Source organism: Lampetra planeri, chromosome 16 (assembly GCF_965212315.1).
Source record: "Lampetra planeri chromosome 16, kcLamPlan1.2.h2, whole genome shotgun sequence".
In the NCBI taxonomy this organism is placed as follows: Eukaryota; Metazoa; Chordata; class Hyperoartia; order Petromyzontiformes; family Petromyzontidae; genus Lampetra; species Lampetra planeri.
Genome location: NC_136122.1, coordinates 2,152,300 through 2,177,263, shown reverse-complemented (window position 1 = coordinate 2,177,263; position 24,964 = coordinate 2,152,300). Strand labels below are relative to the sequence as shown.

General features: G+C 53.6%; 1 protein-coding gene across 1 annotated transcript in view; it reads right to left on the bottom strand.

Annotated features, from left to right (window-relative positions):
* The window catches only part of LOC144722916 (uncharacterized), a 66,347-nt gene that overhangs the window by 30,255 nt on the left and 11,128 nt on the right, over nt 1-24,964 (bottom strand). Inside the window, exons 3-6 of the mRNA XM_078601334.1 lie at nt 16,092-16,226; nt 15,805-15,906; nt 13,378-13,454; nt 4,867-5,039 (exon numbers count right to left, since the gene is read on the bottom strand). Coding sequence (XP_078457460.1) covers nt 4,867-5,039; nt 13,378-13,454; nt 15,805-15,906; nt 16,092-16,226 — 487 coding nt within the window. The remainder of the gene's footprint in view (nt 1-4,866; nt 5,040-13,377; nt 13,455-15,804; nt 15,907-16,091; nt 16,227-24,964) is intronic.

The following is a 24,964-nucleotide window of genomic DNA, read 5'->3' as shown; positions in this document are numbered from 1 at the left end:
TATGCCCGTGCATTATGCAGGATTAGCAGCATCAAAGGGAAGGGATATGGGAAATGCAGGTATGTGATTAGTACTACTTATGCCCGTGCAACACATGCAATTAATCCGGAACACGAAAGTAATAGCTTCAAGCACACTAAAACCCTCTGCTTGGTTTAGATATGTGGATGACACATTGGTGGTCTGGCTACACGGCTCAGATACACTTGTAATGTTCTTGGAGGGAGACGGAGTCTTCGTAGAGGCAACACGCTTTATTTCACCAAACAGTTTACACTAATCCCGAACACAAAGGGGTAATGGCCCCTTCCACCCACAACCTGGGGAGGTACAGCCTTCGGGCTATCGTACCTACGACTCTCCCTACTTCAGCCCTCCGGCTAGCTAAACCTAGGGGAGGCTGACCCACCGCCGGCCCGGTGGGTCTCTGACCACTGGCCCGTCCGGACCTGGCCCTCACAAGGGCATCAGGCCGAGAGAACCTCAGGGTCCTAACCCCACGACCACTGGCACCGCACTGAACCCCGGCTCTTAGAAGGACGTCGGCGGCTTGGGGTCCAGGGTCTCCTTCTTCTTCAGGCGGCTTCTGGCTTCGACTTGAGACGGACTGACTCGCGCTCTCAGGGACCTGCCTTATATACTCTTTCTCCCTGAGGGGCGGGGTTCTGGGGGATTGTAGCTCCTGCCAGCCCCCTCCCCTCAGAGGGGTTCCAACCGCTGTTGGCCCGACCGGTCCGGACCGGTTTCTACCCCTCCCCCTGGTTGTGGCGCGTGTGTGTCAATCATGACCACCACACACTTAACGAATTTCTAAATCATCCCAACTCGCAAAACCCGTCCATCCAGTTCGCCATGGAAGTGAACGCTGACAGAACTCTCCCATTTCTGGATTTTCCACTCGGGAGCGGTCGAAATGGTAAAATAACACAGCGTTTACTAAAATAAATCGCACACTGAATGCAGTCACACCATCACCCCGCACAGAAATCCTCTCTCATCAAGACGCTCATACATCGGCCTAAGAAAGTGTCAGATGGTGACAGTCTGAGAAGTTAAACTAAACATTTTAAAGAAGCGCTGAACACAATGATACGCAAATGAACAGGGCACTGAATGCCAAAACCAAATAAAATAACACGACCGTTGAAACTTACCAAGTAATTAAAACCGAGAACCGGATAGAAAGTTCCACGAGAGGGAGTGGCCGGAGGTGGAGCCTAGCCGTGCCTGCGGCAATATAAGCGGCGGAGGACTCGGGGTCGGTGTGTGAAGTCTTGGGTCCGGACTGCGTCTCCGTCGTTCGGCCACGTGGCGGATCTCCGGCGGAACTCCACCGCCCTCCCCGGCATGCCATCAGCCACTGGCGAGGCAGGGAGCAGACGGGCGGAACCCGCCATGTGATCGGCTGTGTGTGTAGTCTGTAGAATGTAATATCTAAGTGTGTACTTGAAGAGGAAGCCGATAACGTTGGGCTGTGCCGTGCCGTACGTGGAATAAAGAAGAGTACCCTCTACATGACGTGTCGTGAAAGTCGCTCATTACAAAGGTTTAAAATGGGCGTAGCCTAAGTGTTAAAAAAGGTGACCCAGCAGCACGTAGGGTGGTGCTGGTGGTGGGTTTCGACAAATTAAAGGGCTGCTAGGTATATATTGCACCTCACCTTCATTAGCATGGGCGGGGTAGCTAATGTTAATGTAAGGGATGAAAAACGGTGACCCAGCAGCATGCTGCCAGGTAATTACACACTCACATTGGTGGCGGTGGAGGTTGCTGCTAGAGGTGATGGTAGTAGTGAGTAGTTACGGTGCTGGTGGTGGGCTTCCACCAATAAAGGGCTACTGCTAGTGGTGATGGTAGTAATGGGCAGTGATGGTCCTGGGCTTCCTCAACCACATCAATTCCATACACCCAGCCATCTAATTCATCATGGAGGTAGAAAAGGATGGCAAGCTCCCCTTCTTGGATGTCCTAATCGAAAAGAGACCAGATGGCTCAATGAGCCATTCTGTCTACAGGAAAGCAACCCATACTGATGCCTACCTAAAACATGATTCCACCACCATCTATCCCAGAAAAATTCCCTAATCAAAACTCTACACCATAGAGCTCAATGTATCTCCGACCATGAACACCTAACCAGTGAACTCAGACACGTACACCAATCTCTCAAAGTGAATGGATATTCTGACGATACAATCCGCAAATCCATCACCCCAACCGTGAGGAAGGAGCCATCTGATGATCAAATTAAAACCATCACCTTGCCATACATAGCAGGGGTAACCAAAAATATTTCCAAAATCATGAACAAACACAACATCCAGATCCGATTTAAAACAGTACATAAAATTTGTGATCTGATCCCATCTGTGAAGGAGTAAATCCCTGACATGCAATATCCCGGCGTCTACAAACTAAGCTGTGTCTGCTGTAGGCCTCGGCAAGATAAGGTCATTTACCCTTTTTACCGGGTAAAAGGGTAAAGGTGTCGACATGCCAAGGGGTAAGGTAAAGGGTAGGGTAAAGGTAGCTCAGAAGAATTACCCGGTAGGGTAAAGGTAGCGCGAAGTATTACCCGGTAAATACGGTACCTTGTTTACCGCTAAAAGCTCAGTGGCGCAGTCCGTGGCCTACATTTAATCAGTAATATTTTAAAATACTTTTTTAAAAAACACGCTTTTATTAAATGTACTAGTAATGGCAGAACTCCACGACTCCAGGAAGTGGCCGCAAAGCTTGCCATAACGTAAGGGACTGTGGCCAATTACAGCCAACGTCAGTTGACCGTGGACAATTAGACCCAAGCCGAAACATAACATATACAAAATAATGTTTAAAAATATAAATATTTTTTATGATATAATATAATATTGTCATCAGTATGACATAAGTATACCAAGTTTGTAGTCGATACCACATTGGGAAATGGGTTAAAATTGAGTTACAAGATTTGAGGATACAACAACAACAACGACAACAACGACAACAATGACAAGCGTATAAAATTGCAATCATTGAGAGTATTCTATACGAGTAAAGCACTCTACCTAGCATTTACCGTTATAAACATGTTTCATGTGTAGCACCCCAGTAATTACCCTGTAATCGGGTAATTTGTATGGGGTAAGGGTAAAAGGTAGGCTCGTTGCTTTTTACCTTACCTGCTAAAGGGTAAAAGGTAGGGTAGAGTGATTGTATTGTGGTAAGGTAAAAGGTAGGATAAAGGTAGGCTAGCTGTTTTTACCTTTTACCTTACCTTGCCGAGGCCTAGTCTGTGGCAGTAGTTACATTGGGGAAAATAAGCAACATGTCTCGGACCGTGTTCGTGAACATAAGGCAGATCTGAAACACGGTAGGACAAATACCTCGGGGGTGGCTGATCATTGTCTTAATGCGTTGGGTTCACATTGCATTTATTTCTCTAAGACGAAGGTACTTTGCAAACCCACTGACTATCAACAAAGATTCGTTCATGAAGCCATCCATATGTAATAAGAGCCATGTATGGCTCACGTGGCGATCGGCTTGCCGGTCCCGCTTTGTAGCCAATAAGGGGAGAGCCAGGGAGCATGGCCTCGGCGTGATCACGGCATGGTAGCTAGGGTCATTGGCTTGGCCAATCTGGGCCTCAGCTAATGGGAAGCCGGATCAGAGGCGTGGTCCCGGGATTGACGGGGTATGATCTGGAACGGGCTAAGCTGACTACGGAGGATTGGCTTAGGGGTACCATGTGACCGAGGGATGAAGAGGGGGAGAGACGAGGGTGTCGGGAGCAGACCTAGGAACGAAGAGAGCAGGAGCCACGCGCGGAGGGGGCTCGGGGTGCCACGTGCGCGAGCGACTTAGCTGGTTGTCTGCCCGCTTCCCGTTGCCTGTCAGCAACGGGGAGTGTGTGTAACTGTGGAAGTGAAAATAAAGGACTGATTCCAAGAGCCTTCTCGAGAAGGTTTATTACACATATATACAGACACAGGCACAATTTCAACCGAGAAATGGGTACAAACTCAGCAATCACTGGAAGGACGTTATCAACCAGTTGAATTCATAATTGGTGGAAGCCCACTACCAGGACCATCACTGCCCACTACTACCATCACCACTAGCAGTAGCCCTTTATGGTGGAAGCCCAACACCAGCACCATCACTACCCACTACTACCATCACCTCTAGCAGCAACCTCCACCGCCACCAGTGTGAGTATGTAATTACCTGTCAGCACCGCCCTACATGCTGCTGGGTCATCGTTTTTTAATCCCTTACATTAACATTAGCTACCCCGCCCATGCTACTGAAAGCGAGGTGCAATAATTACCTGGCAGCCCTTTAATTGGTAGAAACCCACCACCAGCACCGCCCTACGTGCTTCTGGGTCACCGTTTCTTAACACTTAGGCTACGCCCATTTTAAACCTTTGTAATGAGCGACTTTCACGACACGTCGTGTAGAGGGTACTCTTCTTTATTCGACGTATGGCACGGCACAGCCCAACGTTATCGGCTTCCTCTCCAAGTATAAACAGCTTGTCTTGAGAGGCTAAACCCCTTTTCCTGATGACGACCGCTTGTGTTGCGATCGAAACGTCGTGGGTTTTTTTTTCTTTTTTTTTTCTATCTACGTGACTTTACAGAAAGAACCAAAAAATATGAATTCCTGCAGTCACAAAAGTTTAAAGTCAATATTTAGTGATTGTTTAGAATATGGCACCTCTACACCCACGGGAAAGGCGTTTTACACGTTCCGTTGAGATCCACCAACCCTTGCTGCTGCCTCCACAACACCGGATTACAGGCAGCACGGCCACCAGTGCCACCGCCACCCCTCCTCTGTTACTGCCACGGATGGCACAGACGGTGCAAGCAGCCTCACCGGTGGTGCTGGCAGCGTCGCGGGGGCGCCCCGCCCGGGGCCCTCCCGTGGAGACGCTGGCCCGGAGTGGGGGGCCACAGGGGTTCTCCCTCGCGAGGCGGAAGCGGGAGTAGCTCACCGAGGCGGAGGTGGCGCGTGTAGGTACGCTTAGCCCAAACTCCGGCACAAGGACCCTGGCAGAGGCAGGAAGAGCCCGGGTCACCCTGGCACTGGGAGGTTAGGCAGTGGCAGTGGTTGTAGATGTGTGAATAACCCAACTAATAATAGATATTAATTGTAATATATATGACTACATTAACTCTCCTCTGGTCTTCACACCTGAATTTCTCACAGTGACGACATCACACTTTCCCCCTCTATGTAAGACCGAAACAAGATGATTTCTCCACAATTCTATCTGTCGCCTGATGAAGCTGGTTGTAATTACCAGAAAAACGTTGTACTCGAATTGTAAATGTTGTCGGTTTATTCTCCAACACACCCGTATACTGAACTAATAACTAATTGGCACGTTTTGTTTACGTGACAAACCTTACTAATTGGCTATGTCGGGCGGTGGTGGGTTTTAACGACACATTTATACTATGAGACCTCCTTTACCAGTGGCAAAATATAGTAGTAGGTTTTTACCCTTTCAATTGGTACAATACTGACACCTTTATACAAGGGATCATGTTTGCAATAACCACAACACAAGCAGTCAAAATGCAAACAAAAAGAAACAACTCTGATAATGACGTCATCTGGTCCAACACCAATGGAGACTAGGCTCTAAGAAAACGCTGTCTCGGGTGTGGACCAATCAACTTCAAGGATAGTGCATATCATTATCAGAGTTGTTTCTTTTTTTTTGCATTTTGACTGCTTGTGTTGTGGTTATTGCAAACATGATCCCTTGTATAAAGGTGTCAGTTTTGTACCAGTTGAAAGGGTAAAAACCTACTACGACACATTTGTAGGGGTGTCAGGGGAAGGATTCCCACCAATAGATGGGTTAGTGGGAGGGGTGACCGAGAAGATATAAGGAGAGAACGGGCGGGAAGAAGAGGCCTTTGGCGGGAACGAGATTGGGATGGCTGGGGACAGGTGTGAATGGAAGAAAAGGAATAAAAGACGAGACCCCTGCAATCTCGTGTCGGCTCCCCTTTACATTTGGTGGCAGCGGTGGGATCTTAATGGCTACAAAGAAAAATCCCCGCGGGAAAGAGCCAAGGGAAGAGGAAGCAGGGGCCGGGGATCCTTCCCATCCCGGGCAACAAGGGGGCCTGCTATCAGAAGCAGCAGCATGGGGCCCGGATCGCATGGAGGACCGCATGGCCCGCGTGGAGAGGGCACTCCAGGAGCTACTGCAGAGGCTCCCTATGGGGGGCCCGCCAGCACCGGGACCCCCACCCCCACGCATACTACGGGAGGAGAGGCCACGGGACCTGGAGGCCGACCAGCCGGCCGGGCGGGAGCCGCAACCAACCTCGTCACGCCAGCCGCCGCCGCTCCCGCCAAAACCCCCAGGGCTAAACACCCAACACGGAGAGCAGGTGGCCGGACCGCCGCGTCGGCTGGGGCCCGTCGACAAGTTCGTGGCTGAGGAAGAAGATTGGGAGGGGTTTGTCCGCCGATTCGAGGCTGCCTTCCACGCTCTCGAGTGGACAGACGAAGAGGCACTACGAGCGCTGCCATCCGTTCTGGGCAAAGAAGCACTCTCCTCTTACACCTCCCTTCCCTCGCACAGCAAGTCCACGCTACAGGCGGCCTACGAGGCTTTGGGGGAGATCTATTGCCCGGCGGAAGGAGCCTTTAAACGGTTCCAGGATCGCCAGCGAGGGGCTAAAGAATCCCCTTTAGCCTACAGGGGTGCGCTGCTCGTGTTGGCGAGGAGAGCTTTCCCTCGCCTGGCTGAAGAAGCGCTCGAGGACCTCGTGGTCGAGCACCTCATCGCCTACGCTTGCCGCGCCGGCGTTGTAATGCCCGTGGTGACGCCGGAGGAACGCACCTCGCTGTGGGCCGGACCATCCAAGCCCACGAGCAGGTCATGGGCCGGGCGCCACCCGTGGGCCCGGTGGCTGGCGCGGTGGGGGGGAACAGCCGAGCCGTTGCCGCGGCGCTACTGGGTCCAGCGACACCAACCGCCGAACCTGCACCGTCGCCACAGGCTGCCTGTGGGGCAGCTGGGAACGGACCGCCGACGTCTGAGACGGAGCCATCGCTGCGGGAGGTGTACGCGGCGATCCGGGGACTGGCGGAGCAGAGGGACCAGGGGTGCGACCAGCCGCTGCGTCGCTGGCAGCCGCCTCTACAACATCGCGCCGAGCCCCCCCGACGGAACGCCCCGTGGGTCTGCCACCGTTGTGGTCGAGAGGGGCATGTGGCGAGGGGGTGCCGCACGGAGCCGGAGGCCGCCAACGTCACCTGGAACCCGCCGGGGCCGAACGCCGACAGGATCCAGGCGAGTGACGCCGTCCCGCCCGGCCTCTCGGTCGGGCCGAGTAATTACAATTCCGATGCCGCGAACTCACCTGGATTCTCCTCGGGGTGGGCGCCGGTGGTGTCGTTTCCCGGTCCCCACTGTCCTGGTTGGGGGAAGGGGATAGCGCCGGGGCCTGGGATTGCGTCGCGACCCGGAGTGGCGTCGCGAACGGACGTGACGTTGCATCCGGAAGTGACGTCGCGGCCGAAAGTGGTGTCGCGGATCGCGCCGGGAATTGCGCCGGGGCCGTGGACCGCACCGGGAATCGCACCGGGGCCGGGGACCGCGTCGGGGATCGCGCCGAGGCCGGGGACCGCGCCGGGAGTCCCGCCGAGGCCGGGAGGGACGTCGCGGGCGGAGGTGACGTCGCGGGCGAGGTGACGTCGCGGGCGGAGGTGACGTCGCGGGCGGACGTGACGTCGCGGGCGGAGGTGACGTCGCGGGCGGAAGTGACGTTGCGGCCTGCAGTGACGTCGATGCCGGGCGTGGCGTCGCGGGCGGGCGGGGTTTCGCGGGCGGACGTGACGTCGCGAGCGGGCGGGGTTTCGCGGGCGGGCGTGACGTCTCGGGCGGGCAAGGTTTTGCGGGCGGGCGTGACCTCGCGGGCGGGCGGGGTTTCGCGGGCGGGCATGACGTCGCGGGCGGGCGTGGTTTCGCGGGCGGGCGTGGTTTCGCGGGCGGGCGTGACGTCGCCGGCGGGCATGACGTCGCCGGCAGGCGTGACGTCACCAGTTACCTGCGACGCCGGCGAGTTGCCTGGGGCAACGGCCCGGGGGCGGAGGCAGCCCACACGATTGACATTGCGCCCTGGAGCAGTTCCACGGCCCGCCTCACCACCACTTTGCGGCAGTGCGAGATGGAAGCAGGGGGACCACGCCCCCGTGACAAAGGAAAGGGAGGGGCTCACGGGAAGGCCCACCCCCCAGTCCCCACCGCCCCCTACAATGGAGGGGCCCCCCCACACCACAAGGGGGGCCCATCCTACGTCACCAAGGGGGGGCAATTTGCACCACATAGAGAGCCCAGCCCGCAACCCAGGGGTAAGCCCACACTATGTAACAAGGGCGCGTTCACCCTGCTGCGACGCACTCCAAAGGGAGGAACCCCATCTTCGGTCCATTCACATCCATCCCCCATCATTTCACCATGCACCACAGGATAACGAGACGCCGCCTGGTCAGTGGCAGGACTCAGCCACACAATGGAGGAAGCTGGCAAGGCGGGTGGTAGCGGCCAGGTCAGGAACCTCGGTCCTGGTCGGTGAAATCGCGGGAGTGTCGGCACGTATCTTGGTGGATACGGGGGCATCAGCCACGATCATCTCGAGCACCATGCACGAGATGCTGCCGGATAAAATCCGACCTTTAGTCCCCGTCAAGACAACGTTCATTGCAGCAAATGGAGGCAGCATGGGCTTCCTGGGCCAGGTTGAAGCCCCGATACAGATTGGGCAGCTTTCGGTAGCAGGACCCATCCTTGTCTCCGCAACGTTGCCCGTACCCTGCCTGTTGGGGACGGACTTTCTGAGGCGGATGCCAATGAAAATCGATCTGGCCAATGGGCGGGTGGAAGTCCAAGGAACGCATCTCCATTTCCTAAAGGCGGAGGGGGCCAGCCGGGGTGTACCCTACGTGCAGGCTCTGGTCAGTAAGTCTGTCTCCATTCCCCCGGCAGCCCAGATGCTGGTTCCGCTGCAATATCGGTCCCCCCTCGTGACAGCCCGACCAGACTCACCCATCCTGGTGTCTCTGGCATCAGCTGCCATGGATCACCATGCGCTGGTGGGAGCCAAAACTATTGTACAGAGGAACCAGCATCTGTTCATTCAGGTGCTGAACACCTCCGATAGAACAGCGACGGTGCAGGAGGGAACAGTTCTGGCCCACGTTAGTCCCTTGTCACTAGGAGCCCCAGGGACAGAGCCCGAGCTTGTAGGCAGCATCAGCCAGTCCGAGGACAGAGGGGCCGAATCGTGGATGGACCAGCTGGCGGGGCCTGAGCCGGGATTGCCGCCCGACCAGAAACAGCAGCTGCACTCGTTATTGCAGGAGTTCTCGGACATGTTCAGCCGGGGACCGTTCGACCTAGGGCGCACAAATCTGTCACAGCACCACATCAACACGGGAGATGCCGCACCCCTGCGCCAAAACACATATAGAATGAGCCCAATGGAAAAAGGGCACATTCAACAAACGGTGCAGGAGATGCTGCGGGCCGACATAATTTCTCCATCCTCGAGTCCCTGGGGGGCACCGGTGGTCCTAGTCAAGAAGTCAGATGGGTCACTGAGATTCTGTGTGGACTTCCGACGCCTAAATGCCGTCACGCTGGCCGACGCATATCCCCTACCACGTATCGACGACTCATTGGATGCACTGGCGGGAGCAAAATTTTTCAGTACGCTGGATTTATTGTCCGGGTTCTGGCAGGTCCCACTAGACGCGGACTCCCGGCCTAAAACAGCGTTCCGGACACCACAGGGCCTGTTCGAGTTCAACTGCCTGCCTATGGGCCTCCAGACTGCGCCGGCAACGTTCCAACGCATAATGGAGTTGGCCTTAGCAGGCCTCCAATGGGAAACGTGCCTCATCTACCTGGATGATGTCATTGTTTTCAGTCGATTATTCGAGGAACACATTGACCGATTACGTCAGGTATTCCTGCGGTTCCGGAACGCGAACTTGAAGCTCAAGCCGTCGAAGTGCCACCTTATGCAGTCGTCGGTACGCTACTTGGGCCACGTCGTCAGTGAGTCTGGAGTGGCTACAGACCCGGAAAAGACGGCCTTTGTGAGGGCCTGGGCTGTTCCCACAACGGTTCCGGAGGTACGCCGGTTTGTGGGTTTCGTTTCTTACTACCGCCGGTTTGTGCCCAACTTCGCAACCATTGCCAAGCCCTTGCACGTGTTGACGGCGAAGAACCAGAGGTTTTATTGGGGCCCTCTGGAGGAAGAGGCATTCCAGCAGCTGCGCTCGCGTCTGACAGATGCACCACCATTGGCCTTTCCGGATTTTGGCCTCCCCTTTATCCTGGACACGGACGCCAGCGATGTGGGCATCGGCAGTGTTTTGTCGCAAGTCCAGCAGGGTCGGGAGGTGGTTATCGCCTATGGTAGTCGCGTGCTTTCATCAGAGGAGCAGCGCTACTGCGTCACACGTAGGGAACTCCTGGCAGTCGTTCACTTCGTGCAGCAATTCCGACCCTACCTGTATGGTCGCAAATTTACGGTCCGCACTGACCACGCGGCCTTGCAGTATTCGCTCCACATCGACCAGCCTTCGGGCCAGCTGGCCAGATGGATAGAGCGCCTGCAGGAGTACAGGTACCAAGTAGTGCATCGCAAAGGGACCAGACATGCCAACGCAGACGCATTGTCCCGACTGGCGCCCCAGGGCCCTTGTGCATGCACCACAGGCGGGGCACGCTGCAAGGAGGCGAGGCCGGAGGGGACGGTCATCGCTCCCGTACGCACGGCGGAGGGTGCACAGGGTGAGGTCCAGCTGACCGACCACGACCTGGGGCTGACCTTGGACGATTGGAGACGGCTACAGCTGGAGGAAGCCCCACTGCGAACACTACGCGCCTCAGCAGAGGCAGGGGGGGAGGAGTACATCGTATGGGAGGATCTCCTCATGCGATGGGACCCGACAGGGCGCCGGCAATGCCTGGTAGTTCCGGAGTTGCAGCGTCAACAATTGGTTATGGACGTACGCGGCCGCCAGCTGCTGCACCTGGCGGTGCGGAAGACACTGTGCACATTACAGGGTCGGTACTTTTGGCCAGGTATGACCGCTGATGTGCATCGATGGGTCGCTACCTGCGTCGAATGTGCGCGGCGAAAGCCGCCACCCCGGGTAAGCCGGGCGCCCCTACAGCCCATCACGGTCACCAGGGTCAACGAATTGGTTGCGTTGGACATCCTGGGACCACTGCCGGTCACGCCACGGGGAAATAAATACCTGTTGGTCGGAGTCGAGTACTGCACGAGGTGGCCGATGGCGTGGGCCCTCCCGGACCAAACGGCACAGACCATCGCCGATGCCTTCGTGGGAGGCTATGTCCTTGATAAGGGGGCACCGGAGCGGTTGCTCACGGATCAGGGCAGGAATTTCTCCTCACAGCTTTTGAAGGACGTCTGCTCTATCCTGGGCACTAAAAAGGTCCGAACATCTCCGTATCATCCCCAGACCGATGGGATGGTAGAGCGGCTTAACCGCACCATAGCGGCCATGCTGTCCCAAGTGGTGGACGAAAACCATTCCGACTGGGACCTCCACATTCCATCGGTCTTAGCGGTGTACAGGGTGGCCCCGCACGCGGCGACGGGGTTCTCGCTGTTTTTCCTGATGTACGGACGGGATCCTGTTCCGCCTATTGAGGTGCAGCTGACGGACATTCCCGCAAGAGCTGACGCATGGCCGAAGGCACTAAAGACCTCCCTCATTTATTTGAGAGAGGCCCGCCAAGCAGCCGAGGCCGCATCGGCCACAAGCCAAGAGAGTAATGTACGGATACGGGAGAGGACAGTGACAGCCAAGCCCTTTAAAGTCGGGGACCAGGCATGGCTACACTGTCCTCAGGTGCCGGTTGGCCTCTCACCAAAGCTGCACCGACCCTGGAAAGGGCCGGTCAAGGTAATTAAAGCACTCCGACCGCAGTGCGTCCAGGTCCAACTGGGTAAGCGACGATGGTTTGTACACCCCACCCGCCTTAAGCCATACATCTCTCCACCGTCATCTTCACCAACATCACCACCAACATCACGGCCAACATCATCATCATCCCTACCCAGGCCAAGGTCGCCGAACACCACGCGCCGACCAGCAGGGGGTTCGGTGCCCTGTGTTCCCTTGTCACCTACAGCACCCCATGTGAGGCCTGACGGAGCGGCGGCACGAGCGGGGGCCGGAGAGACAGCGGCGCCAGGCAAGGCGACACCGGCACCACCGAACCAGGGACCGCAACGAGAGGGCCTTCGAAGGAGGGGGCCGCCACGGTCATCTGCTGCCTGTGGATGTCCGGGCTGTTACGGGATGCTGGCTGGAGACCTGGGCATGCCGCGCAATTGATTTTGTTGTGTTATATTGCATTGTATGGTTGTGGGGGGGTTAAGGGCTGTCGTCACTGTCAGTGGTGGGAGGCATGGGGAGACTTAAATGGTCCATGGGGGAGGTAGAACCGAGGACGGTTGTTATTTTTTCTCTGGGGGGGGGGGGTGATGTAGGGGTGTCAGGGGAAGGATTCCCACCAATAGATGGGTTAGTGGGAGGGGTGATCGAGGAGATATAAGGAGAGAATGGGCGGGAAGAAGAGGCCTTTGGCGGGAACGAGATTGGGACGGCTGGGGACAGGTGTGAATGGAAGAAAAGGAATAAAGGACGAGACCCCTGCAATCTCGTGCCGGCTCCCCTTTACACATTTATAGATACATGATCTAACCCAAAAAAACTCTATTATGGATGGGTGCGTTAAGAATGCTTAAACATTCACAAGCATGTGTGAGGGTGCTCAGGTGATTGGCTGTCCGTAGCGCAACGAGATAAACCGTGGCTTGGCGTAGCTAATGGTGTCTATCACGTGTTGTACATACAGTACCTGGTGGTTAAACAACGTCTATCGCTTAAATGCACTATAAGGTACCATGGTGGCGAGATGTTAACTCCCTCACCTGGTATGCAAGAGGTCGTGGGTTCGATCATGACCCTAACACCTGTATATTTGGAGTTTTTATATTCTCCCCGTGATCGCGTGGATTTCTCTCCGGGTTTTCATTCCACATTTTAAAAACATTCGTTTCGAGTATTTCGCTATAAATTTTCACACGTGATGATATAAGCCACTTCTATGAGTTATCATCTCTGGCCAGGTCGCTTCTAAATAAGAGCTATTTAGCTCAGGGGCCTTACCTGCTAAACTAAAGATAGTTTAGTTTAGGTAGTAAGACCTGGTTCTACGCATCACGCAGAGCAGAGGCGAGAGACTGTGGCAGGGTTGAGCCACGACGGACGCGACCCTCGGGGAGGCACACTCATCACAGCGCTGCTTACCTGAGCGGCGAGTGGGCGAGACTCTCACGGGCAGCCTCCACCTCCACGGCCTGAACCAACAGCAGGTCCCGCAGGGTCTGTACACTCACACACGCACACATATAGCGTATGAATTATTTAGAGCACACACGCACACACGTGCAACGTACACACGACTTTCAGTCTATGGGTCGCTAGTTTAGGTTTGTGGGTTCATAGTCCGAGTTTGAAGATTCTCAATCCGGTTTTGTGGTCACGTGTTTCTGCGTGTAGAGTGTTCGTGGTACAGCATGTAGGGTGTTTATGGTGCAGCATGCAGGGTGTTCATCGCACAGGGTGTTCGTGGTACAGTGTGTAGGGTGATCACGGGGCAGTGTGCAGTTTGTTCATGGTGCAGCATGTAGGGTGTTCATGGTGCAGTGTGTAGGATGTTCATGATGTAGCGTTTGGGATGTTAATTGTGCAGCCTGCATAGTGTTCATGGTGCAGCGTGTAGGGTGTCCATGCGTAGCATGTAAAGTGTTTGTGCTACAGTGTGTATGGTGTTCGAGGGGCAGGGTGTTCATGGTGCAACGTGTAGGGTGTTCATGGTGCAGTGTGTATTGAGGCCGGCCGAAACTGAATTTCTGGTTTCGGCCAAAACCGAAAGTAAACCGAAAGTAAAAAATTGACTTTCGGCCGAAACCGAAAGTAAAAAAATTACTTTCGGCCGAAACCGAAAGTAAACCGAAAGTTTACTTTTTGGCTTCGGCCAAAACAAAAACTATGCCGAAAGAGGCCATTTGCCAACTTTCGGTGCCGAAACCGAATTTTGGTCGGCCTCGAATAGTCAGACTTCGAATCTCGGTATGAACACGCATGTGGACTGAAGCGAACGCAACACATAAGCCAAGGCGGGCAGGCGGCTGGGAACAGACAACAGATTCACTTTGTTGTCGTCCCGCCAAAGAGACTCCACCCACGGATGGAGATGCAGGCAGCCGTCTGTTGACCGGTCGTATAAATGTAGTATAGTAAACTACGGCGGGAGACCACTTGACGGGTAGCACACTTTATTCACACTTGGGTTGTCACAATAACACGTGTTGTCACTACAGCTCACGCTACACGTTCCACCTGACACGTGTGGTATCTACAGCTCACGCTACACGTTCCACCTGACACGGGTGGTTACTACAGCTCACGCTACCCGTTCTACCCGGCTACACACACACGGGCATTCCAGCCCCGTAGCATCCGGGGGAACCTCTAGACCCACCCCAGCTTGGGTACGGATCACGACCACTGGGTCCCGCGGCCCGGTCCTCACACGGACGTCCGGCCCCCGGGTCCCAAGGTCCCGCCTCTGAGCCACACAGGGCCCCGGTCCTTACAAGGACAGCGGGACTAGGTGTCTCAGGGCCCTATCTCTTCCTCCTCCGTCTTCCGTCTTCACTGGTCACCAACTTCTCCCCGAGCGCCCGCGCGCACCGCCATATATAGCCCTCCGCTCCAAGGAGACGGAGCCTATGCGGACCGCGATGTGAGCACCCACCCTAGCTGACCAATCATCACGCGCTGCCGCACGATCCCTTCTTGTGCCAGCGCACATAACCAATCACCACGCGCTGCCACACGATCCAGCGCGCGTCACCAACACACAGCCAATCACCATCACATAACCCATGACCCCGCGCTGACCTACGATCCCTCACCGTCAGCGCGCGTCACCAACACACAGCCAATCACCACGCGCTACCCCGCGATCCTTACTACCAGCGCGTATCACCACTACATAAACATTAGCAGACCATGGTTGCGGCTGTAACCTCGCTCCCAAGCTGCTGCTGCTGACGTGTGTGTTTGCAGCCTATCGCATAGGATTGCCTAGCGCCGACGGACCGGCCGATAGGCAGAGTGATAGACGTAGCACTAGCGTTATATTCTAAAAATAGATCTTCGGTTGACGAATGACGACCGAAAGTCAATATCAGTTTCGGCCGAAACCGAAACCAGACCGAAAGTAAAATTTTTACTTTCGGCCGAAACCGAAACTATGCGGAAAGAGGCCAATTGCCAACTTTCGGCGCCGAAACCGAATTTCGATCGGCCTGTAATCGTGTAGGGTGCTCATGGTGCAGCTTGCTGATCGACGTTGTGTTCATGTGGATTGCCGCTCCCAGCGCGAGGCTGACTCATTACAGCTCGTGGAGGATTGCTCCGCTGAACAAAATAGTTCCGCGGTTTAGTCTGAAAGTGCGAGTTTGTACTTTAAGTCAATGTTCAAAAAAAATATTTCAATGGAATCTGGTTCGTAATGCGGGTGTTTGTAAGTCGGGTGTTGGTAAGTCGGGTGTTCGTAAATCGAGGACTTTCTGCATTGTTGAATTGGGTGAAAGAAGGCTACACTGGGCGTATGGCGCGCGCGCGTGCCAGGGTGCTGTGTTGGCACGCAGCCAAGGGCACCACCTGCACTCTCATCTCCAGCTGCTGCTCGCGGGCACGGTTCTCGCGCCTCTCCTCCTCCACCATGGCGCTCTGGAAGCGCCTCTCCTCCTCCTGCTGCAGCAGCTGCCACCCCCCCCGCAGTCGAAGGGAGGGGTGAAGGCAACACGCGTCGCTCCAACTGCACCGCCTCCGCATCGTTATTGTGATTATGCTTTATAAGCTCAATCGGGTAAGTTGCAAGTAATGTTTCAGCATTTATCGTGGCACAGGAGGGGAGTGCGCCATGGACCCGGGTGTCCGTGCGTTACCGAGCAGCTCAGGGCCTCAGTCTGCAACTCGGCCTCCCGGAGCCGAGCGCCCAGAGCGTCCCTCTCCGCCTCTACCCGGTTCAGCCGCTCCTCGCTGGCGCGTGCCACGTGCGCCCTCTGCGCCAGGACCTTGCGCTGCAGCGACACAAGTGGTGTCCATGGGAAGAACGGGAGCAAAGGGCGAGAGCACCCGCAGCACATGCTGGCATGGCATGGCTGTCTGTGTGGAGGACACGGTGTGTGTGTGGCCAAACAAACCCTGTGTGGTGTGATGTGAGCAATGCTATTCGGGGGAAGGCTGATACTAAACAGCTGTTCGCCTCATGGCCAGGGGTTGGCAAACCTGCAGTTCCGGAGCCCCATGCGGCTCTTTGGCGCTGCTTCGTGACGTTATTCACATGCATTGCGGCCCTTGAGATATTGAATTTTTGCCGACCCCTGCTAATGGCGCTCACAGCTGCCACAGTGGCCAACAGTGTGTCTGGGCAGGTGACAAAAACGCCAGAAAAATCTAAGCTTGGGCAGGAGGCCCAGGGGGACAGGCACCTACAACATCTCCTGCCAAACCCCTTTTGGCAGAGCCCCCACTCAGAGCCTAGGGCAGACATGGGCAAAGCACGGCCCGCGGGGCGTAAACGGCCCGTTGGGCTTTTTAATCCGGCCCGCCGAACTTGTCCAAATATTATTAAATTAAATTTTACCTTCCTCCTGTAATGCCCCAATTTCTACATTAGATGGCGCACTTTGTGTAATTCAACAAAACAAACAAAACTTAACTCCGAGTTCTCTCCGAATTTCACGAGTCCGTTCTAGACCCCACCGTTTTTTTAAAAAGAGTTTTAAGCACAGAAAACATAATTAAAGTTTGAAAAATCATTAATTATACAAACTTTTCAATAATTTCCTTCTTCACTTCGATTTAAATTTTCTTTCAAAACTTCTTCTCACCAACATTACCACTCATTACCACTTTCTCCGAAGGCAAGTTTGTAAAAGAATACATGGTACAGACAGCAGACATCTTGTGTCCAGAGATCAAAAGCAAATTTGAAAAAGTCAGTTTACCACGCAGGACTGTGACTCGCCGTGTGGAACTGATTGATAAAAATATAGCCAGTCAATTAAACAAAAAGTCAGATTCCTTTGAATTATATTCACTAGCACTGGATGAAAGTATGGACGTAAAATACACTGCTCAGCTCCTCATTTTTATCCAAGGCATTGACGACAGTTTTGTGATAACAGAGGAGTGTTTGACCATGGAGTCCCTGAAAGGAACAACGCGGGGAGAGGACTTGTATAACCAGGTATCTGCTGTCATCGAAAGAATGACGCTACATCGGAGTAAACTTTTCAATGTCACAACGGATGGATCGCCAAATTTAACTGGAAAAAATGTTGGGCTGCTGAAAAGAATCCAGGATAAAGTGAAAGAGGAAAACCCTGTCCAGGATCTTATTTTCCTTCACTGCATCATCCATCAGGAATCCCTGTGTACGTCTGTATTGCAGCTTAATCATGTCGTGAATCCAGTCGTAAAACTTGTGAACTTTATACGAGCAAGGGGACTTCAGCACCGTCAGTTTATTACGTTCCTGGAGGAAACTGATGTGGATAATCATGACTTGCTGTACCACTCTCGTGTCCGCTGGTTAAGTTTGGGGAAAGTGTTACAACGAGTGTGGGAGCTAAAAAAGGACATCATCGCATTTTTGGAGTTGATGGGGAAATCTGACGAATTCCCTGAGCTAAGCGACAAGAACTGGCTTAGTGACTTTGCGTTTGCTGTGGACATATTTTCACACATGAATGAGCTGAATGTGAAACTGCAGGGGAAAGATCAGTTTGTTCACGACATGTACAAACATGTGAAAGCCTTCAAATCTAAGCTCACTTTGTTCTCCGGACAAATTGCGAACAAATCTTTCGCTCATTTCCCCACACTTGCCATGCAGGAAGATGCACCGCGAAACGCAAAAAATACAGCAAATCGCTTGAGGACCTGCACGGAGAATTCTGCCGTAGGTTCTCTGATTTCGAAAACATTGAACAGTCACTTCAGCTGGTGTCCTGTCCCCTGTCACAAGACCCTGAAACAGCACCACAGGAGCTGCAGTTGGAACTGATAGATCTTCAGTCTGACTCCGTCCTAAAGGAGAAGTTCAACTCTGTTAAACTGAATGGGAGATCAACAACACTATTCCCACTGAAACTGATTATCTGTTGCTGCAGCGAGGTTGGAGCCAAATCTCCATCACACAGCCTGCGTGGCTGCTCTAACCTGTTAATGTAGATAATAAAGAAGTTCAAGTGAGGTAATTGGTTTGGGCGCAGGCCTCAGATGTTTTCATGATGTTTCATCAGTCACGTTACGACATGTTTTGTATTGTTCATGTTCGTGAAATTTGTTAAATATCCTTGCAAATAAATGCTTTGCTACCTGTTAAAGGCCAAATCCTTTCATGTAATGATTTTTACATGTCATTTATATTAGTTCACACAAACACTCCATCCATCTGTTCCTAGCCCGGCCCCTCTGTCAAATTTTAGAACCCATTGTGGCCCGCAAGTGAAAAAGTTTGCCCACCCCTGGCCTAGGGGTTCATCCAGAAACGTCAGGAAACTGCTGTGGTTGGCCAAGTGGAATGTCCGAATGCTCACTGTGTGATGAGCGGTGGTTGGAGGCTACTGAGGACATGGGAACTGCCATAGCAGCTCGTGGTCACAAATCACTATAATTCCATCTAAAAAGTAAATTGCAGTGCCATACCTATGCCTATTATTACAGGAAAGAGTGGTGGTGATCTGATATCAAACCAGGTCTGCAGTACGCTGAGCATTTCTGTGAGATCTCGAGCGATAGGAACTTAGCCCAGTTGACATCACAATATGTCAGGCCTGTTGTGCCTGAAATATTGGCGGAAGTGAATGACTGACTGATGTGCAATCTGTTGAGGAAGTAAGAAGAGTGATCCAGCGTCTGAAACCAGGAAGACACGCTGAGCAGAGATGACATCACAAGCGAACTTCTGAGGGAGGGTGGCAATTTTGTTCAGGCTACCTTAATTAATTACAGGACTGGAAGCGTGCCCTGATGGTACGCCTTTTGAGGAAAGTGGACAGCATCGATTGTAACAACTAATGGGGCAACTCACTCCCCAGTGTTCCAGGAAAGGTCCTGGCAAGGAATATTCAATACCATCTTGCCAGGCACACTGACAAATGGCTTGTGGATCACCAATGTGGTTTCAGAATGGGATAGTCCTGCACAGATGCCATATTCTCTGTCCTGTTATGGCAGAGGTGTATGGAATTTCAATAGGACCTATACCTCTGCTTTATTGACCTTGTCAAGGTCTATGATACTATTGTAGTGGATAGAACGGAGAGCGAGACTTCTTTCGAGGCAACACGTTTATTATAACAACGTAACCTTGACACGAAGGGGTAACGACCCTTTCCACCCGATACTCTACAGAGGTATGTCCTCTGGGCTAACGGCTTCGGGTCTTCAAGTATACAACATCAGCCAGACCTGTTCAGGGGTCCGGCTTATATAGTCAGTCCCAGCTCTCTCCGCCCCTGGCCACGCCCTACTTCTCGAACCTTCGAGAAGGACCTGGGTTGTGGATACGTCATCCCCCCAGCCACATTTTGGGGGTCCTGGGGTCGATACCTCCGGTCACGAGCCCCTCAGCTCGATCCGGGCACTCTTCCGCCCCCTGTCGACCTGGAGCTGGCACTACAACCGGGTAGCAGTGGCATCACCCAGTAATGCCACTACACTATCAATAGGACAGAGCTCTGGGTTATTCTTCATGCTTACAGGGTCCTTGACCTGCTCACAATCAATAAGGACCTTAAATCTTGACTTACAGCTTTTGTAACTGCAGGAATTCATATTCTTTGGGTCTTTCAGTAAAGTCACGGAGATATGTTCAAAGAAAATAACAAAACATAACCAAAAACTAGGACGTTTCGATCACAACACAAGCGTTCGTCATCGGGAAGAAAAAATTAACCCGTAAAAACAAAGTTTTTCACTATAAATCCTTTATATGCGTGGCATCGGTTTTATTTTATTATTCATTTCAGTTTTTCTTGAGTAAGAGTTTCATTTTTAAATCCTTTATATTAAGTTCGGTTGCTTGCTTGCTTGCGTGCTTGCTTGTGTGCTTGCTTGCTTACGACCGTGCAAATATTTCGGTCGTTTTTTAACCCACTTCCCGTGATCCAATCGAGCTGACATTTTCCACACAGACTCGTTGTGCGAGACAATTAATGTTCGTGAAAAAAAATTCCCAAAATTTAACACTTTTTAGGCAAATTTTTTTTATTTTACATATATTTAAATAGAACTCATTCATGGCTTTGGCTGAACGTCACAGTGTAAGAGCCCAGAGCGTAACCCCTCCACAGGCCGTGGCGGAGTAGCGCGGTTGGTAGCGCCCTCGCTTCCCATGCCAAAGGTCGCGGGATCGATCCCTGCGTCCTCCACAGGCGAATATATTTTTAAATCCTTTATATTAAGTTCGCTGCCACGCATATAAAGGATTTATAGTGATAAACTTTGTTTTTACGGGTTATACTTATTATCACATTGGTATTTTAAATAAAATATGAAAAAATTTTTTTCCTAAAAAGTGAAACATTTTGGACATTTTTTTTCACGAAAATAAATTTTCACGCACAACGAGTCTGTGTGCAAAATGTCAGCTCGATTGGATCACGGGAAGTGGGTTAAAAACGACCGAAAGATTTGCACGGTCGTAAGCGCGCAAGCAAGCAAGCAAGTGAAGGATTTAAAAAAGAGGGGGAAAGCTGTTGAGGAAGACTGTTTGAAAGGTTTAAAATGGGTGTAGCCCAAGGGTCACAAACGAAGTGGGCGGGGCTAGTGATGTTAATGTGAGAAATTAGCATGTTAATGCAAACTTAACATGCGAATGAATGTAAAATAGCATTAACATACTCTTTGGTTCTTTCGGTAAAGTCACGTAGGTAGAAAAAAAAATAGATCACGACTTTTCGATCGCCACACAAGCAATCGTCGTCAGGTGGGAGAGAGAAACAGGCCACTGAAACAAGTCCTTATATATAGAGGCGAGAGGAGCGGAGGGTTGCCGCATCGGGCAAGAGGGTGGGGGCTAGAGATTGTTCCTAAGCGAGTGGGAAATCCAAAGATGGGAACCGAGATGGGGCGGGGGGGAAGGGGGCGGGTTGATGCGAGAGCTGCGGAGGTGGCCATTGTATTTTGAGAGATTAGCATGTCAATGTGTAATGCGGGCGTAAGCGACCTTCCGGATGTGACGTCACGGGGGGTGGAGCCATGTGACGTGGGTGGAAGGTTCGGGTCCTTAAGCGGGTAAACCGGAAGGGGAAGTCAGTCGGGGTGTGAGCGGAAAAGAGTGAGGCCACGCGGGCGAGTGAGAAGAGGGGGGGCACCGACGGCCATCGGGAGCCAACCCCGAAGACAGGAGGAAGCTACGGAGTGGTGTGCAGCTGCGGAGAAGACAGCCAGAAGGGCTGCGTGTTAGAGGCAGCGGTGTGGCTGCCAGGTGTGGCGAGAGAGAAGAGGGAGAGACAGCACGAGGCTGTCAGAGCTGCAGAGAGGACGAAGGAGAGAGGAGTTGCAGCGAGTACAGCCAAGGGGGGCTGTGTGAGAGTAACAGCAGCGGGGCTGCTGTTGTGGACCGGGCCGACATCGGAGTCAGCACCGTGGAGAAGCTACAGAGTAGAGACAGCCGTGTGGGAATACAGTATGAACCGAATAAAGGACACTGAGCCAGACATCGTGGTCAAGTCGTTTATTACACTGGTGTCAGAAGTGCAACGGCATGTCGAAACAAGTGAGGAAGAAAGTTAATCCGGCGCCTGCATCGGCTTCTTCGTCCGACGACGACGAACTCCCTCCAACCACGGATTCTGCTGGGGTGGTGGAGGAGAGCCCTGCTGAGGCGAGCACGGGGACGGGAGTGGAGGATGTCGGCCGGGTGGCGGGTCCGTCGACATCATCGGACGCGGATCAAAGATGGCAAGAGATGGCGGTACAACTGGAGGCACTAAAGGACGTCCTGACGCATTTATGCCATCTCGTCGCGCCAGGGACGATGGAGGACGCAGTTGGTGCTCCGCGGGCCGCCACGTTGCCTGCCCTGCCGCCGCCATTGGCCACGCGGCAAGAAGCCGCCATCTTGCGCGCTCCGCGGCGCCAAACCGCCATCTTGGCCACGCCGCGGGCCGACGCCATTTTGAATTTGCCACCACAACCACCACCATTGGAAGACGGCGGGAAGAGGAGTCGGAGTCGCCACCTTACCACAGTTAAAGAATTTTCCGTCGGTGGGGACTGGAGCGCTTTCGCCTGCCGCTTCTTGGCGGCGGTACGCACAGCAAGATGGACCGATGCTGAGGCTTTGGAGGTGTTGCCGACTCTCCTGGACGACGAATCTGTCCGATTTTTCCGTTCCATAACGACCGATAAGAAGGCAACTTTATGTGGTGTTTTTCAAGAAATGGCCGACGCTTATGAGCCACCAGATGATGCGCATCGGCGATTCGCTCAACGACAACGAGCACCAGAGGAGTCGCCCGTGGCGTTCAGGGGTGCGGTGCTGGAGCTGGCCATGGCAGCTTATCCTGAGACGCCACAGGACCTGCTCGAGCCTCTCATATTAGGGAAAATGTTGGAGCTGTCTCGGGATCTAGGGATCCCCATGCCTGTGTGTGGGCATGAGAAACTAACTTCCCGGACGGCTGCTAAGTGTCTCGATGCGCAATTCAATCTCCATCGCTGGAAACAAGTGACGGCGTGGACGGGGGGGCCCGTCAAAGAAGGGGATGCGCTGGGGTGGAACCCTGCGCAGGCTGTTTACGTTCCGGATGACCGGGGCCCTCAACAGCTGACGGCCGCCTCCGCTCCATGGACGGGACGCGGCGGGCCGAGGCCGCGCACTGTGCTACCGGAACGGGGCCATCGGGAGGCAAGGCCTGCGCTTCGGCGCAACGATGCCGAATGTTTCCGCTGCGGGCGTAGGGGCCACTACGCCAGAGACTGCTGGGCCCGCTTCCCGGCTCCGCCGCAGCAGGAGGCCTCGGTACCGGACAAGCCGACTAAAGATCCTCCGAAACAGGCATGTCGGCACGCACCAGACACCCGGCAAGGCTTTACACCTCACCCATCACCTTCGTTGCGCGATCCTAATGTTGTTGTTAAAGAAAGCCCTACGACGGGGCCTTGTCGCTCGGTCACGCAGTGGCGCAAGTTGGCACGGAGAGTCGTCGCGGCCGCTACGGGTTCGTCCACTGTACCGGGGTCTATACAAGGGGTGGACGTACGCATTTTGGTCGACTCCGGCGCGTCTGCGACTATTATTTCGGATGTGATTTTCCATCTGTTGGGCATCCCGCCGGGGGCTGTGCGTCCGGTTTATGGGTCGTGCATCGCTGTGAACGGGGGTAGCATGGGTATCGTGGGCCAGGTGGATGCTAAGATATCTATTGGGGATGTGTCGGCCTCGGGCGTTGTGTTAATATCGAGATCTTTGGCGGTTCCTTGTTTGTTAGGCACCGATTTTTTGGCTAAGATGCCCATTTTGATCAAAATCAATGAGAATTGTATAGAACTGCCGGGGGGCCGTCAAATCTCGTTTCTGCCGTCGCCCTGGGGGCGACCTGCTTCGGCCGTACAAGTGCAGGCGCTGTCCGTCGCATCTGTGGACATCCCACCTGGTACACAGATGCTTATACCCTTGCGGTATCGGAAGCCCCTGCCTGATCGGCTAGGAGCAGTAGGGGTCTTGTTGTCACCGTCCGCCACGATAACAACCGGGTTGGCGTTAGTGGGGGCACAGACCATCGTCCGGCCGGATCAATTACCGTTTTTGCAGGTGCTTAATGCGGGGGGGGGAAAACGTCCGTGTTCCGGCCGGTACGGTTGTGGCACATGCCACTACGGCGTTTGCGACGCATGATTGTCCGCATAGCCGGGGAGTGGTTGGTGGGGTTTCCGAGCCAAGGGGTTCGGATAATCGTTGGGTTGCTGACTTATGTGACGGAAATTCTTCCCTGTCCATGGAGCAACGTGGTGCGCTGCGTAAATTGTTGTTGACATATTCCGATGTGTTCAGCTCCGATGATTTGGATTTGGGCCGCACTTCGTTGCTTTACCATCACATTGAGACGGGCGATGCTGCCCCTATTCGATTAAATTCGCATCGGATGAGTCCTGCGGAGCGAGAACACGTGCGGGGGGCAGTGGAAGACATGTTGGCTGCAGACATTATATCGCCATCTAACAGCCCATGGGGCGCTCCGGTCGTCTTGGTTAAGAAGAAGGATGGCAAATTGCGATTTTGTGTTGATTTCCGGAAATTGAATAAGATATCGGTGGCAGATGCGTACCCCCTGCCGCGTATGGATGACTCTCTCGACGCATTGTCGGGGGCTAAGTTCTTTTCCACACTGGACCTCTCTTCGGGATTTTGGCAGCTTCCCCTTGACGAGTCCTCACGGGAGAAAACCGCATTCCGTACGCCGCAGGGGTTATTTCAATTCAACTGTCTCCCGATGGGATTGAATGCGGCCCCTGCTACATTTCAAAGATTGATGGAGCTCGTTTTGTCGGGGTTGCAGTGGGAGACGTGTCTTATATATTTGGATGATATTATTGTCTTCAGCCGCACATTTGATGAACATTTGACGCGGCTGGAGACTGTGTTCACGAGGATGCGTTCTGCCAAATTGAAATTCAAACCAAAGAAATGTCACCTACTGCAACGGTCCGTCCGCTATTTGGGGCACATTGTGAGTGCTGAGGGGGTGTCCACGGATCCGGAAAAGACGGCGTGCGTCCGGGATTGGCCGACTCCGGCCAC